The sequence below is a fragment of the Gouania willdenowi genome, chromosome 8 (genome assembly GCF_900634775.1).
Source record: "Gouania willdenowi chromosome 8, fGouWil2.1, whole genome shotgun sequence".
NCBI classification, from domain to species: domain Eukaryota; kingdom Metazoa; phylum Chordata; class Actinopteri; order Blenniiformes; family Gobiesocidae; genus Gouania; species Gouania willdenowi.
This window is the reverse complement of record NC_041051.1, coordinates 1,048,781-1,065,383: the sequence shown is the minus strand read 5'-3', so window position 1 is coordinate 1,065,383 and position 16,603 is coordinate 1,048,781. Positions and strand designations below refer to the sequence as shown.

At 40.2% G+C, this 16,603-nt stretch overlaps 1 protein-coding gene across 6 annotated transcripts in view; it reads right to left on the bottom strand.

Annotated features, from left to right (window-relative positions):
- Nucleotides 1-15,797, bottom strand: part of ap5z1 (adaptor related protein complex 5 subunit zeta 1) — a 61,986-nt gene extending 46,189 nt beyond the window's left edge. For all 6 annotated transcript variants that reach the window (XM_028454500.1, XM_028454499.1, XM_028454498.1 and 3 more), the window contains exons 1-2: nt 15,682-15,797; nt 12,121-12,258 (exon numbers count right to left, since the gene is read on the bottom strand). In XM_028454500.1, coding sequence (XP_028310301.1) covers nt 12,121-12,258; nt 15,682-15,722 — 179 coding nt within the window. In that variant the 5' untranslated portion in view covers nt 15,723-15,797. The remainder of the gene's footprint in view (nt 1-12,120; nt 12,259-15,681) is intronic.
- Between the last annotated feature and the right edge of the window lie 806 nt (nt 15,798-16,603).

Here is a 16,603-nt window from a genome sequence, read left to right as displayed (position 1 = left end):
GATAAGCCAACAGGTGTGAGTCCTCCCTGGAATACTCTGGGAGCTAAGCCTAAGAAAAAGTCATATCCACTTCAAAGGCTAACGGGCCGAGCAAAGCGCCCTGATATCAATAATGAGACGGACTGGCCTGCACTCCCTTCTCAGACTGCAGCCTCAACATCAACTCCCTTGTCTGCCCAGGCACAAAAGTGGACATCTGCTAAAGGCAGGAGTATCACCAAGTCACAAACCCAGTTTCATGTAGAACTGGGTAAACGATTCGCCCCACTGCTGAATGACCTAGGATCTGCTCTAATGAGGTCAACACACAACCTTCTGGAACTGTGAAGACTGAAAGTGCTTCAGGAAAACAAAAGTGACATGGTAGGCCAAAGCAACAACCTCACACACTGATAGTGGGAGACGTTTCTGTTAAAGATGCTCAGAAGATGTTCAGCAGCAACGTGAAAGTGATCTGTTTACCTAATGACACAGTATCAGACCTGGCTGACAAAATCTTGCATATTGTTGCAGATTACCCACGTTTGAAAAATGTTGTGATTCATTTTGGGTTAAATGATTTAGCCAAGGAGGAGTCTGAGGTGTTAAAGCAAGAATGCTAAAAACTGTGAGCTGTTTGCAGCCTAAAGTGTTCATCAGTGGCCCGATACCTCCAGTCCACAAAGGAGATCTGAAATTCTCAAGGATTTACTCTTTGAATAAATTTCTGTCTTCGGCTTGTGCTGCCCTTTCACTAAATTTTATAGAAAATGTTCCTATTTTTTGGGAACGTGGTCATCTTTTTAGAGCAGATGGACTGTGTCTAAACAAGGCTGGAGTAAAACTCTTCACATCCAACTTGTTTTACTTCACCAGTCACACTGCTATCAGTTCTGATAAAGACAGACAACATGTACCATCAGAGAACAACACAACAAGGAAAGAACATGGAGTCCATGAGCTTCCAGCAAGAAATCAAAATCACCAAAATGAAGAGGTCAACCCAACCCCCACATCTCAGGACCCACCTGCTTCACCCCAAAATTCACCTACTTCCACCTCATCCAGCTTCTCTCCTACCCCTGCCTTCTTGGATTTAACTGCCCAGATGAACGAGCTGGTTCTGGCTGGTACAAGACTGACACCCCACCCTTTACCCCACCATGGTCCCATCTTATCTCCTCTAAAGAACCAATCAGCACCACCCATCCCTCCTCGACGATACCAGGCTCAGGATCACTCTTCTCCTCAGGCCAGATGTGTTCATCTTAGAGCGACACAGGTCTGATGTGTGCTGGGTCCGGACTGCAATAGCTCTATTTTTAGGAACAACCAGAAAAAGTCAGGGCCTTATGGAGTTAATGCAGCTTCTTTAATTCCTGTGGTGACAGGTAACACAGGTAAAATTGTGAAATTAAAGAAAAACAAAAAGCTTAATAGAGATAAAAATGTGACTCCTATAACATGTCATCCAAAAAGTCCACCAGTGTCTCCAGTAAAGTCTTTAAAATTAGCTCTTCTTAATGTTAGATCTCTTGTTAACAAGTCACTACTAATTAATGATTTTATTTTAACACATCACTTGGACTTTTTATTTCTTAATGAAACGTGGTTGAATGATGGTATCAGTAATACTATTCTCAATGAAAGTTCACCACAAGACTTTATTAATTTAAATAAGTGTCGTACTTACAGGAAAGGTGGTGGAGTTGCTGCCATTTTTAAATCAATATTTCAGTGCAAAGAAATAACATTTGGTGATTTTATCTCCTTTGAATATATGTCATTCTTACTGAAGGGTGATTCAAGAGTTCTGTTTTCAACAAAACTCCAAATTCATCTAGAACTAAACAAAAAAAGTCTGCGAAAATTCAATGATGGCTTGTGATGAAATTATTGCCAAAAATGTCAACAACTCTCGCACGTTGTTTTCTGTAATTGAAAAGCTCACAACCCCCCCAGATCAGATAGCCCCTGAATTACTGTCAGCTGGAAAATGCAATGAATTTTCTGTATATTTCAATGAAAAAATACAATCAATAAGGTCAAACATCAGAACAAACCAGCAAAATTACAAAAAGCTTGAACAGCTTCAACCACTGAGGGAGGAGTCAACTACAATGTTAGAGTTTATTACAGTGAACCCAAAAACAATAGAGGAAACTGTTCAGCAGCTGAATCCATCAACGTGTTGCCTTGACACAAAACCCTCAAACTTCTTTAAAACTGTTGTAAAGTCATTTATCACTGATTTGTGTCAGATAATTAACTGCTCATTCCAATCAGGCACCGTACCAAAATCCCTGAAAGTAGCTGCTGTTAAACCTCTGTTAAAAAGAGAACACTGGATGCCTTTATACTGGCTAACTATAGACCAATCAGAACCTTCCATTCATGGCCAAGATCATTGAGAAGGTGGTCTTCAACCAACTGAGTCAATTCTGAACATTCAACAAAATATTTGATAAATTTCAGTCAGGTTTTGGTTCTCATCACAGCACAGAAACTGATCTGATCAAAGTGATCAATGACATAAGGTTGAACGCTGATTCAGGAAAAGTATCTGTTCTCATTCTATTGATCTAAGTCTGCATTTGACACTGTAGATCATACAGTTTTGTTGCACAGATTGTAAACATGGGTTGGACTTAGGGATGTAACGATTCACTCAACTCCCGATACGATTCGATTCACGATACTGGACTCACGATACGATTCTCTCACAATTTATTTTACAAAATGGGACTGTAGAAAAATGATGACTGAAAAATATTCCTTTTTTTTTTGGCTTCAAAACTATAAAAAAAACTATTCTATTTTCCTTTTATTTTTCATTGTCAAAAGAATCCCTTGATAAACTATTCAAAACAATGCAATTTAACTAAAAATAAATCTTGAATGAAATAAATAAAGGAATAATACAAATGAAGAAGCCTATTAATTTAAATTCTGGTTCTATAGTAAATAATGCAGAACTGCATAATAGTTCTTCTTAAAAGTGCAACTGAAAATGTATTTGGCCCTTAACAATTGGACTTAAAAAAAAACAAAAAAAAGAAACAGTCATTGCATTGTATTCAGATATTTGTTTGGACCAGCAGAGGGCGCTGGTAACCCAGTGGTCGGTTGGCATGCAGGTATCTTGCAGTGAAGAAGAGATGCTATGCTAGCAGACAGAGCTAATAGAAAAACGTGACTTTCACAGATATTCATGTAATATTACAGATATTTTTTCGGTGCTCGGGGGTAAGGAATCATTTAAGAACATGTCTAAAAGTAAAAGGAGGCCAGAAAGAAAGTATTAGTAGATTCCGCCCAACGCCAACACTTCTGGATAGCGCCCTCTGCTGGTTAAAAAAAGTACTGTGATTCAATTTTCACAGTATCGATGTGGATCGTGATACCTATGAATCAATTTTTAACTGCCTTACGATTAATCGTTACATCTCTAGTTGGACTAAATGTTAAAGTAATGCAATGGATTAAGTCCTACTTGGAGGATCAAAGCTATTTTGTAAACATTGTAAACTTTGAATCTGACAGATTACCAATGTCCTGTGGGGTTCCTCATGGCTCTGTTCTTGGACCTCTTCTGTTTAGCCTTTATATGCTTCCTTTAGGACACATTTTACAGAACTGTGAGGTTGATTATCAGAGCTACGCAGATGACACACAACTATATCTATCACTGAACCCAGATGACTATGGTCCCATTGAGGTGTTGTGTGACTGTTTAGAAAAAGTAAACTGCTGGATGAGTGAAAACTTCCTTCAACTAAACCATGATAAGATGGAGGTGATTATCTTTGGTAACAAGGAAAAGAGGACTGCTGTCAACAAGTATCTGAGTCTGGATCTTTAGAAGATAAAGACCAAGTCACGAACCTTGGTGTTCTGATTGACTCAGATCTTACATTCAGCATCAGATCAAATCTATCACAAAAACATCTTCTACCACCTAAAGAACATCTCCAGAGTGAAAGGTTTAATGAAAAAAAAAACGCCGTTATTTTAAACACCATTATTCCAAACACTGGTCATCCGGGACATTTTCCTTAGCAACGCCCTCTGCCATTTTAAGAGGGGTTTACATTTGCCTGACAACCACTTTTTACCGCGGACAACACAAAGGTTTTACTCAACGTCGCACGAATATTGCAGCAGATTGTAGCCCAAGGCCAAGCACTGATATGATGGGAAGTTTCATCTGGTTGGGTCGGAATCATGTCCATACCAAACACCTCAAGGTTCATGGAAAACAACCCTGACAACATGGTCAGATCTCTAATGACCTGATATTTATGAGTAGCTCATTAACAGCTCTGGTGTCTACACAATGGAGAAGATGAGGACTTACAAAAGCTTGGATGTATATATTTTCTTCACGGTAGGCTCATGTATGTGTGTTTGTGTCTATATAGGTCTGTGTCATCATGATAACTGGCTTGTTACACGATGTGGCTATGCTAAGCTTGCACCGCTAATAATATAATAATAATGATACAGCCTAAATTAAAACATAAATGGGTATGAAACATTTTTTTCAATCAATCAATCAATCAATCTTTTATTTGTATAGTGCCAAATCATAACCAATGGTATCTCAAGACACTTTACAGTAGAGCAGTCTTAAGGACGGACTCTTCATGTTATGGATACACACATATGCATATATACGTATATACACATACATATGTATCCCACACCCAACATGAATTCATCATGGCGGCAAGGAAAACCTTCTGTTAAGCAGCAGGAACCTTGTGTGGATCCCGTTCCTATGATGAACAGCCATCCACGTTATGCTGTGTTGGGTGTGTGCAGAGGAAAGGGTGGAGACAGAGTTGTTGAGACTCTGTAACTCCACACTGAGGATCCCACGGACCTGCAAGACAAAAGCCAGAAGGAGAACAGGAGCAAACACACAAGGGAAGAAGCACACATAGAGGGAGTGTTTGAGAGAGGAATGGGACCCTCTCCGGTCCCTCTCTAACCTAAATGACCTCTCTCTTAACGCCCTCTCCAACCTCTCTCCAACCGAGCATGCCAGACCCCCCCTTAAGCGACTTGCTCGGGCAGCCTGCTAAAAGAGAATTACAATAATCCAGTCTAGAGGTAACAAAAGCATGGACTAGCTTTTCGGCGTCGCCCTGAGACAGGATAGATCTGATTTTAGCAATGTTACGGAGATGAAAGAAGGCAGTTCTTGAAGTTTGTTTTATGTGAGAGTTGAAGGATAAATCCTGATCAAATAGAACCCCAAGGTTTCTAACAGTTGTGCTTTGTGCCAGAGTAATGCCATCTAGGGCAGTTAGGCTAGCATAGGTTTCTCTAAGGTGTCGTGGACCCAGTACAATGACCTCAGTCTTGTCTGAGTTAAGAAGAAGAACATTTTGGTCCATCCAGGCCCTAATGTCCTTTAGACAGGCCTCAAGTTTAGATAGCTGATTTGTCTCACCTGGCTTCATTGATACATACAGTTGGGTATCATCAGCATAGCAGTGAAAGTTAACAGAGTATTTTCTCATAACATTACCAAGGGGGAGCATATAGATACAGAAGAGGATTGGACCTAGCACAGAGCCCTGAGGAACCCCGTAGCTTAATTTAGTGTACACAGAAGACCTATTATTCACGTGTACAAACTGGTACCTATCAGATAGGTAGGACTTAAACCAGTTTAGGGCAGTCCCTGTGATTCCAAGTAATTCCTCTAATCTCTCTAGTAGAATATAGTGATCTATAGTGTCAAAAGCTGCACTAAGATCTAATAAAACCAGCACTGAGAGTCGTCCTTCATCTGAAGCCCAGAGTAGATCATTAGTTACTTTAACTAAAGCAGTCTCTGTGCTGTGTTGAGCTCTAAAACCTGACTGGAAGTCCTCGAACAGGCTGTTGTTTTGAAGGAAGTCACAGAGCTGAGCTGCCACAACTTTCTCAAGAATCTTTGAAATAAAAGGAAGATTAGATATAGGCCTGTAGTTTGCTAAAGTGCTGGAATCAAGAGTAGGTTTTTTGAGAAGGGGTTTGATTACAGCTACTTTGTGGGTGACCGTGGCTCAGGTGGTAGTGGGTCGTCTTCTGATCGAGAGGTTGGGGGTTCGATCCCAGTACCTGACTATGTGTCGAAGTGTCCTTGCGCAAGACACTGAACCCTAAGTTGCTCCCAGTGGTCGACTCTCTTCTTCTTGCTTCTCTCAACGAGGACAGTCGCACTCTCTGTTTCTCCCTCCTTCCTTCTTATCTCTCTCCCAGCTGCTGCTTTGTCTGGTCTTGTGAGCCTAACAAGAGCCTCTCTCTGTAACTCATCCAAAACCGGAATAATGGAATTAATTAGTTGGTCTCTCAGTGCTATCGATCAGATTTTTTCGACAAAAAGAACCGGGGGTGGTGAACCCGCATGTCCAAGCGGGACGTTTGCGGCTGGATACACCCTCGACCCTTGGAACAAGTGGCGAGTTGTGTGTCTGTCCATCCTTTCCGTGGAAGACGTGGAGGACATCTACATGATTGGAATAATGATAGTAGGCATGCTGCTGATCGGAGCTGGTGGCTTCCTCATCTATCGAAAAGTCCGTACTACGCTGGCGACTGTTTTGGAAAAGCTGCCAGTGATTTCTGAAGGATGTAGCAGGGCTCTGAACACTCAGACTCATGTGTTGATCGATATCAAAAGCAAGAGCTTTTGGATCGTCTACGCGTTATGGATAACAACTGGGAGAAGTTGGAGACCTGGCTTGGAAGTGGAAACTAGGCCATTCATTGGATTACAGCAGAGAGACCCAGGACAGAAGGCTATTGAAATTGACATAGCCTGTATCAAATCACATTGCTTATCTCCCTTTCGGCTCCCCAGCCAGCCAAGGCTAAAGCCAAGGTTGTCTCATCTCTTATCACCAGGAAGTTTCTGCAGACGGCGGCTCTTACCCCCACTCCCTCCCCCCGCTCCTTCCCTACATTCCCACCTGGAACTGTTGATGCTGAACTTTTCCACACGTCATTTGGTTGTCAGTAACGCAGCTACAGGTCTTCAAATTCAAATGCCTCGTTGGCCATCTTTCCCCACCTCCCATCCGCAGCTGCATGGAGGCGTGGTTGCAGCGCCCATTGGCAGCACGCCCATGTCCCCAAATAGCTGGAATCCTGCTGTTCTTCCCACCTGACCCCCTCCCCCAGCCAACCTCCCACCCAACCCTTCCCACATGCCTTGTCTCGAGTTGTTTGACTGTGTCATGCTTACATTTATGTTTGCAGAGGCGGTTTTTTTCCTGGTTTCACACTGTTTTCTCTGTTTAAGGAAATCAGTTTCAAACTGGCAGTTTTTTTCCCCCTCACCCCTCCTCTCCTCCTGTTGTTGATCCCTTCTTCACCTAAATATGTGGGCGCCGCAAAAGGCTGCTCCGGTGTGTTGATGTGTCTTCTTTCACTGCAACTACCAAGTCAAATTCCTCGTATTGTTCTAAACTGTACCTGGTCAATAAAGCTGATTCTGATTCTGATTCTGATTATTGGAGCGCCACATTCTCTCTAATTTACGGGTTGTTTGTTTGAGTGTGTGAGTTTCAGAGCTAAACCACGGAGCTTTCCTCTGACGTTTAATAGTTTTTTCCCTCAATGGGGCAATTGAGTCCAAGGTGGATTTTAGTAGACTAGCAGAGCTATCGACAAGCAGATCCAGTTGAGAGGGGTTATAATTAATATCCTAGTTATTTATTGGATGGTGCACTGAGTTTAAGGCAGCAGGAATGGCCTCTTTAAATTTAGCCACAGCACTATTGGACAGATTTCTACTCCTAACTATTTTATTGCACAGTGCGAGATCCTCTAGGATAATGTTAAAAGATATTAAAAAGTGATCTGATAGCAGAGGATTTTCAGGGTAGACTTTTAGTTCATTAATATCAAGGCCATATGTTAGAACAAGATCAAGAGTATGATTTAAACGATGAGTAGCTTCATTAATAGTTTGAAAAAAGCCAACTGAGTCTATTAGGGACATAAAGGCTGAGCTCAGGCTATCACTATCTTTGTCCACATGGATATTAAAATCTCCTACTATCAGTATTTTATCAGAACTGAGGACTAAGTTTGATATAAACTCAGAGAATTCTGATAGAAATTCAGAATAAGGGCCTGGAGGACGGTAAATTATCGCAAATAAGACTGGCTGGCAGGTTTTTGATTTGGTATGAGATAAATTTAGAACCAGGCTTTCAAAGGAAGTGTAACTGGCCTTTGGTTTAGGATAGATTAGGAGAGAGGAATGATAAATAGCTGCTACACCACCTCCACGGCCTATGTCTCGTGGCATATGAGTATTTAATCCAACTCTTTTTATTGAAATTTTTAAAGCAGTACAAAAACAAGTGCAAATACGAATGGTACATTTCTGAAGTTTGATAAAACCCTTACACCCCCTCCCTAGTCTCGCCCACCCCATTCAGGTCAAATAAACCAGGGACATATGGCAAAAAAAACAAAACAAAAAAAACAACAAAACACACAAGCACATTCACACACACACACAACACAGGAGACAGACAAACATAGGCTGAGAGAACAGAAGGGGAAATTATTCCCCATCGGAGTCTGAGGATAAATCAAGAGAGTTGACATATAATAGAAAGGGATTCCACGAGCTCTGAAATGCTTTAGCAGAGCCTTTTAGCGAGAACCTAAGTTTATAAAGAACTTCTTTAATCCAACGACCATGTGATGGGGGGTGAGCCAGCTTCCAATTGAACAGAATTAATCGCCTGGCCAGCAGTGTCGTAAATGCAATAGCGCATTTTAGTGACACAGAGAACGTGAAATCAGGAGATACGCCGAAAATGGCTGATAGTGGATTAGGTGGGGTGGTCTGGCCGTATGCCCTTCCCATTGTGTCAAAAATGTTCTCCCAGAAGGAGCACAGCTTAGGACACAACCAGAACATATGTATATGATTGGCAGGGGATTGTTTGCATCTATTGCAGGTATTGCTGACAGTGGGGTAGATTTTGGATAATTTTGCATTAGTGCAGTGAACTTTATGGAGGACTTTGCATTGAATAAGGCTATGGCGGGCACATATCGAGGAGGAATGAACCAGATTTAGGGCAGAGTCCCACTGTTGATCAGGTATGTTCATACTTAAATCGCTCTCCCACGAGGCTCGTATTAATGATAGAGGGTTCGGGGCAACCGAACCTAAGGAGGTGTATAGCACAGAGATACATTTTTTATGATTGGGGCCCATAGATAGCAAAATATCGATCAGAGTTTCCGGTGGACGGTTTGAAAAGTGTGGAAACAGCTTCTTAACGAAGTCTCTCGCCTGAAAAAAACGAAAAAGGTGGGAGTTTGGCAAATTAAATTTAGAGGAGAGCTCCGCAAAAGATGAGAAGATTCCATCTCTGTAGAGGTCTTTCACAGTGGCAATACCATAGTCATGCCAAGTTATGAATGTGGGGTCGGTGCGGGAAGGTTTAAATAAGTGGTTTTTAAGTAGCGGGGTCAGTAAACCCAAGTATTTCCTGAGCTGGCTCCATATTCTCATGGAGATCGACACCATAGTGTTAACACCTTTAAGGTTTAAAGTGAGAGGAAGTGATGAACATAGGGCAGAGCGTAGTGAGAAATGTGAGGTTGCCGTTTCGAGGTGCACCCAGGCGGGCCGGGGCTCGGAGCCTCCATCCATCCAGTAAAGGAGTTTCTGGATGTTGGCTGCCCAGTAGTATCGCCTAAAATTTGTGAGTGCAAGCCCTCCATCACGCCTGGGAGATTGTAAGACCGACTTGCGGATTCGGGCCGGCTTGGCTCCCCACAAGAATTTGGATATTAACTTGTCCAATTTAACAAAAAATGATTTGGTGATAAATATGGGGACATGTTGAAAAAGGTAAAGAAATTTAGGAAGAGTAATCATCTTGATCAAATTAACCCGACCAGCCAGAGATAGTGGTAAAGAACGCGGGAGCTGTTTAGCTAGTGAATTAATCGGGAACAACTCGCTTTTTTGGTAATTAAGTTTGTAACAGGAGTATATACCGAACCGCTCCAGAATGTCCAGGTGGCATATGAGTATTTAAATGACTGGGAGGAGTGGCTTCATTTAAACTAACATATTCATCTTGATTACTAGTAGAGATTTGGATCTCAGTGATCTAATATTTAATAGAGCACATCTAATGCTTTTATGTTTTGGTGTTTCTAGATTTGAGATTTTAATTTTTTTCAGATTTTTATAATTGATAGCTCTTTTATTTGATTTTTATGTTAAAATCATTGTGAAATTTGGGTCGGGGGACAGACACCGTCTCCATAAAATAATATTCATCACCATCACAACAGTTGCCATGGCGATGAACACAGCTATCCTGATAGCAATGGGAGGGAAACTGTCCTAAGGCAAGCGCAGAGGGGCGTGGAGGACTCCCCCTCTGTAACATGGTCTCATTCATGAGATGTCATAACAGTGACTGTCCCATGTTTTCTGATAGTAGAGATGCTCCCTCCAAAGTAGGATGGATTCCATCTCTTCCTATCAGGTTCGGTTTTCCCCAGAAGGATCTCCAAATATCAATGAAGCCCACCTCGTTTTCTGGACATCACCTCGATAGCCAGCGGTTAAATGATGACATGCTATAGGCTATACATGTCATCACTGGTCAGATTTGGTAAGGGACCAGAGAAAATTACGGAGTCCGACATTGTTTTAGCATAAGCACAAACTGATTCAATGTTCACTTTGGTTGCTTCCGACTGACGACGTCGGGAGTCATTAGTGCCGACATGGAGGACTATCCTATCAAACTTACGATTACTCTTTGCCAGCAACTTTAGATTTGATTCTATGTCGCCCGCTCTGGCCCCTGGGATGCACCTCACGATGCCCGCTGACTTCGCTAGCTTCACGTTTCTCACTATGGAGTCGCCAATTATCAGAGTTTGTTCCCCGGTGAGTGTGTTGTCCTCACGGAGGGGGGAGAACCTGTTTGAGACGTGAACATGGTGGTGTCCCGAGCGGCTTTTTGACCTTCGACTATGCTTACCACGGACAGTAACCCAGTCACTGCTGGCCGGGGGGGAGGCTAAGCTAGAGCTAGCATAGCTTAGAAGTTTAAAGGAGATTACACTGCCTCTAAGAGGCGAGGTTGCTTTTTACTTAACCTTCGTACGTTTAACTCTACGGTAAAAAATTAAAACAAGTGTTTTCAAGGCTAGAATATCAATGACAACAAGTTTGATTAGCGTTAGCAGAACACAGTAGTAGAGCGCTGCAAGCAGCGGTAGAGTGTAAACAGGAAATGATCGATACATCACCACGTCAGCACGTCTGCTGCTGCTGCTGCTGCTGACATGATAAAGGTCTATTATGGCTTCATACACATGATCAAAGTGTTTTTATCATTGATTCATCAATCATTAGTTAGAGGATGATTTGTTCCTTTCTTACTACAGGGTGAACACAAACACATCGCTATAATTTGATGACACGTTCCCACTTTGATGACAAATTTGACGTGGCACTGAGCTGGAGAAGCCACGCCTCCAGGAAGCTCTCTGCCGTGATTGACATGTAAATAGACACGCCTACGAAGATGAGCATTTCAGCGACCTTCGCGCAGTGCTATGTATGTATTTTATGTCAACGCCCCGCCCCCACGCTCTGTCTCGTGTTTATAAAGCAGCGTGAAGACAGCTACGGAGTGGGTGGGAGGAGGGCGGACCGTCCTCTGGCCCTACGTCACTGTTTGGGAAGGAGGATGTCAGTGTCCCGTCTATTGACACGCCCACTCATGAATATGCATTACTCTTCAGGGGCTAAAACTCTGGAAAACTGGCGAGTTTGGGAAAATAAACCTCAAATACTATGTTTTTGGGGTTCTTAGAACAAATGGAGATGGTGAAAAATAGCAGGACATTTGACCTTTAAGAGCTTAGTGTATTTTTATAAAAAGGTGCACATATTTTGTTTATTGGTAATACATTCAAACTCATTTCTATTATTCTATTATTTTCACTACAGGTACCATTTAATGAAGAATAACATTCATCTCTGTCATGCAAGGATGTTTGAAAGAAGTGAAGAAGCTACATTGATTTACATTTATCTTCATTATTTGCTGAGCAGTACTGTGCTTTATGTGAAGTGTTTACCTTCTACTGTGCTTGTTGACTGACAGAAGGAGGTAAAGCCTCTGCAGTGAGTCCACCGCCTCATGGCCCAGATCCTTGGCCTGCAGCAGCTTCACCAGGCGGCTGTAAAACTTCTGCAGCTCCTGCTCCTGAATCTCTCTGGAAACAACACCACAGCACACCAGGACCCATGTGACGGTTCTTTCATTGGTCAAACACTTTAGGATTGATGTTGAAGTATTATTGGATATTCTTCACAATAACTTTTTGTGAATGTGAACAAACAAATCCCTAAAAAACAGAGAGTAAAATAATCACTAACCATGAAGTACAGTATCATCTAAGGATTATGGTCCACGCAGCATAAAATTAAAGCTGTGAAGCCTCAGACATTGTGGCAGTGTGGTAAAACATCATCACAAACTCATACATTTTGTTTTGCAAATAAGAACCGTACCTGTCAAACAAATAGGGATGTAAGGATAGATTCTAAATTAGCTAGAAATCGATGCAAATAAGAAGGGATTAAATTCGATACAGTACAGAATGGGCTTCAATACTCTGCTTAAACAATAGGAGGCGCTGTGATTGATTTAGTGACACTTATTTAGACGCCACACTCTTGGTTCAGTTTGTAAGAAGGTTATAAGAATAAAATATATTAGGGGTGGGAACCTCTGGGTACCTCACAATATGATACGCGATACAAAGCTCACAATAATAATTATCTCACGATATGATGATACTGCTATTATCAATATATTGGTCAAAAATCAATCTACAATAATCTATGACAAAACAAGGAAGACAAAAAAATACAATTTTTATATTACATCTCTGAAAGACAATAAATTGAAAAAGTGTCCTATGAACAGAGCCAGGGCTCCAGACTGCAACTAAAATGGTTGCATATGCAAGTATATTTTCAGTGTGCGAGTGAATATTATATCTGGTCACATCCGTGCGAGTGCGTATGGTTCTACTTATTTTAGACGGAGCAGCTGAACGCTTCGTCATGTCCCTGTGTATTCAGTGGTTCACTGATGCTGAGATTTCCCATGTTCATGAAGGCATCATGGTTACGTTCAGCTTTCTCTGCCAATGTGTGTCTTTGTTTACATGTGTTCTGAGTGTTGATTGGCTGGGAGGCTGGGGAGAGGGCGGGCGTAAGCGGGGAAAAGAGGGAACAATTCGGTTACCACGGTAGCGTAGGTGTGTTCTTTGTGTGTTTGATTGTTTATTTTTGGTGTTACTACGACCTCCATTAAAGCCAGTAAAACTGTGATAACGATGCGAGTCACGTCATTAAAATACCTTTTGGGCTGCGGTGAGTGTGTGTGCGTGCCCCCCCTCCCTCCCCCCTCGCTGCACTAATAATCTACCAGCTGCAATACGTTCAATAAAATAATACTTTATGTCGGATTTGCTTCGGGCTCTGACCTACAATTTAAGTTAATGGGTCAGGCTCAGGTCGAGCTTTATGCTCATGGGCCCAGGTGAGGAGACGATGCACGTTCACACAACATGGCTGCAGGTGAATGAGCAGAGTATAAACACCAATGAGCTCCTTTGGAGTGCGGGTGGTCCACTATGAACGTTGCCAGACATAACGAGTCGTTCACTGAGTGCATGCTCACATTGAGAGCAGCAGCGGCAACCTGTGGCTCAGGGGCCTAATGTGGCCCTTTGACTCTTATACAATGGCTCCCTATAGCTTCTGTGAAGACCTACCTGCACATTTTAGTGAAAATGCAAAAAAGGCTTTGGAAAAAATAAAATAAAATAGATAATCGATAATGCGGAAAAATATCGCGACATATCGCCGTATCAAGATATCGTCACACTCCATTTAAAAATTTCTTGATAATAAGAACCTGTATTTTGACAAAAAAAAATAAAAAGACCTCTACGTATTAAAATTGAAAGGAGGAGTTAAGTGCATCATTGAATCACAATCTTTTTATTTTTTCTAATTTAATCATGATTCAAATTGATTGTTGGTTGAATGTATTCTTACAGCTCTACAAACAAGTACAGCATGTTTTAAAAAAAGAAACTTGACTTCAATTACAAACAATGATCCACTAAGTACAAAACAGGACATTTCTTTGTAAGGCTGAGAATTTGTGCCAAAAACTGTAGTTTTTATTGTATAGTACTTAAAAAATGTCCACCTTGCAGATTCACTCACAAATGCCAATAAACTAACTAAGAAATGTCAAGTAGACCTGTTTCTTTGAAGGTTTAAAACATGCAGTACTGGTTTGATAGGTACGTTTCTTATTTGCAAAACAAAATGTATGAGTTTGTGAATGATTTGTGAACTGTTGAGTAAAACATGCTTGTGTTTTTGTGAGGTTTAAGCGTGACTTGAACTCCAAGTGAAAGTAGATTATGTGAAATAAGTGCTAAACATCAGGAAGAGACGTTGAGTCAATTCTTTCCTTCTATCTTTGTTGTGAATGTTACTGTGACACCTCAGGGCAGTGGTTCACAACCTTTTTTGGGTCGTGATCCCATGTTGAAATCACAAATTAAATTTCTGACGACCCCACTTTTTGACCATGTTTGTGATATAGTGTTATGGGTAGCACTACAGTGACAACATGCACCAGCTCAGATATTTTTATAAACTAGATTTATATCTGAGGAAGTGAAAGTATACAATACAGTTGTTTGAGATTGTGTGATGATGTTTTAATTTGAAAAATCGAAAAACATTGCAAAAATATTATTTTTAATATTATTTAATGAATCATTTTAATACTGTTTTTTCTTTAACTAATTTTTATTTGAGGAAGTGAAAGTATAGAATACAGTTGTTTGAGATTTAGGGATGGCGTTTTAATTTGAAAAAGAATAATAACTTAAATATTTAAAAAAAAACATTATTATTTAATTACTTTAAAAAAAATTCTACTGTATTAAAAACATTACAAAAATATTATTTTATTATTATTTAATGACTTATTTTTTATACTAGATTTATATTTGAGAAAGTGAAAGTATGTATTATAATACAGCATATGGTGTTTTAATTGACAAAAAAAAAAAAATTTAAGCAGAATGTTTTGATCAATTACTAGACATTTGTACACATGCTTTGTTTGGTGCCAGACTTCTAACTTATCACTATGATCATTCGAAAAGGCAAAATCCGTTTTGTTTTTGTCCTTGTACTTTACTAAACGCTGTATTTTACCAAAGTAAAAGTTGATGTTTTGTTGTTAAAATGACTATTCATGAATATAATAATAATAATAATAATAATAATAATAATAATAATAATAATAATAATAAGGCAACTTTAACGCAGTAACCCGATATGTGACACTGTTGGCTGACAATCATCTAACAAAGGTTAAAAAAAAAATTAACTGCCATTTAAAGAACAACATATTTAAACATATTTCCTAATGGTAGCTGAAATGCTGCAGCCACATCGCTAGAAGCTGATCACCATTTACAATAGTCACCAATTACACCAAAACACCTCCAGATCTCTCTCTCTAATGCGGATGATTATAAGTTATTGCTAGGTGTTCTCTTAATAAAATATGTGTGTTTTCCTGCTTCTCTTACCTGGCTTGTTTAATTAAACTCTCCGAGCCCTGAGAAAACATCCCGAAAGGAAAACGACTAAAACTGTAACACAGCAGATCACACACTGTGCAGCTGATAATCTGCTCGGCTGCACCGGAATCACGTGACTGGATTTTTGGTTCCGCTTTCCGTCAGATTAAAAAAGGATTTACTCACGTGATCAAATGGACTTTTTGCTTTGATTAAACTTTAAACACAAGTAGTCATACACTTTTTAAAACATTTTGGACATTAATGTTGTCAATGTGACAAAATATCTTAGACTCTAAGGCAGAGTTTAATGGGTCGAGACCTTAGATCTGACAATAGGCAACTGGTGGCCCTCGGTCTAATCTTATGTGGCCCCCAAAGTAAATGTACAAAATGACAGAAAAATGTGCAGAACAAGAGCAAGAATACATAAAAAAAATACAAAGCATTACAACATACAAAAATACAGTAAAAGACAAGAGAAAAACTATCCAAAACTACAAAAATGAACAAAAACAACAGAAATATATAAAATGACTCAGAAAAATATACAAAATTAAATTAAATGACAACAAAAGTACACGAAAAGACAACAAAAACATGAAAAATGACCCACAGCACTAACAAACAAGCAAAACAACAACAGAGATACAAAAAAAACTGCAAAAAAGCAGCAAAAATACACAATATGATTCCAAAAAACATTTATTTTACTGGAAATATAAACAAAAAGACAACAGAAATGCACAAAATGCCTCACAACGAGCAAGACAACAACAAACATACGCAGAATGAGGAAAAAAAACACAAAATTACGATAACAAATCGTTGTTCTTTCCTGTATTAATGCTCAGATTGGTCATTTTTCAAAATGCTGACATGAATATGAATGTTGATGATAGTGTAGGTTTATTTCATCTTGCTGCACATG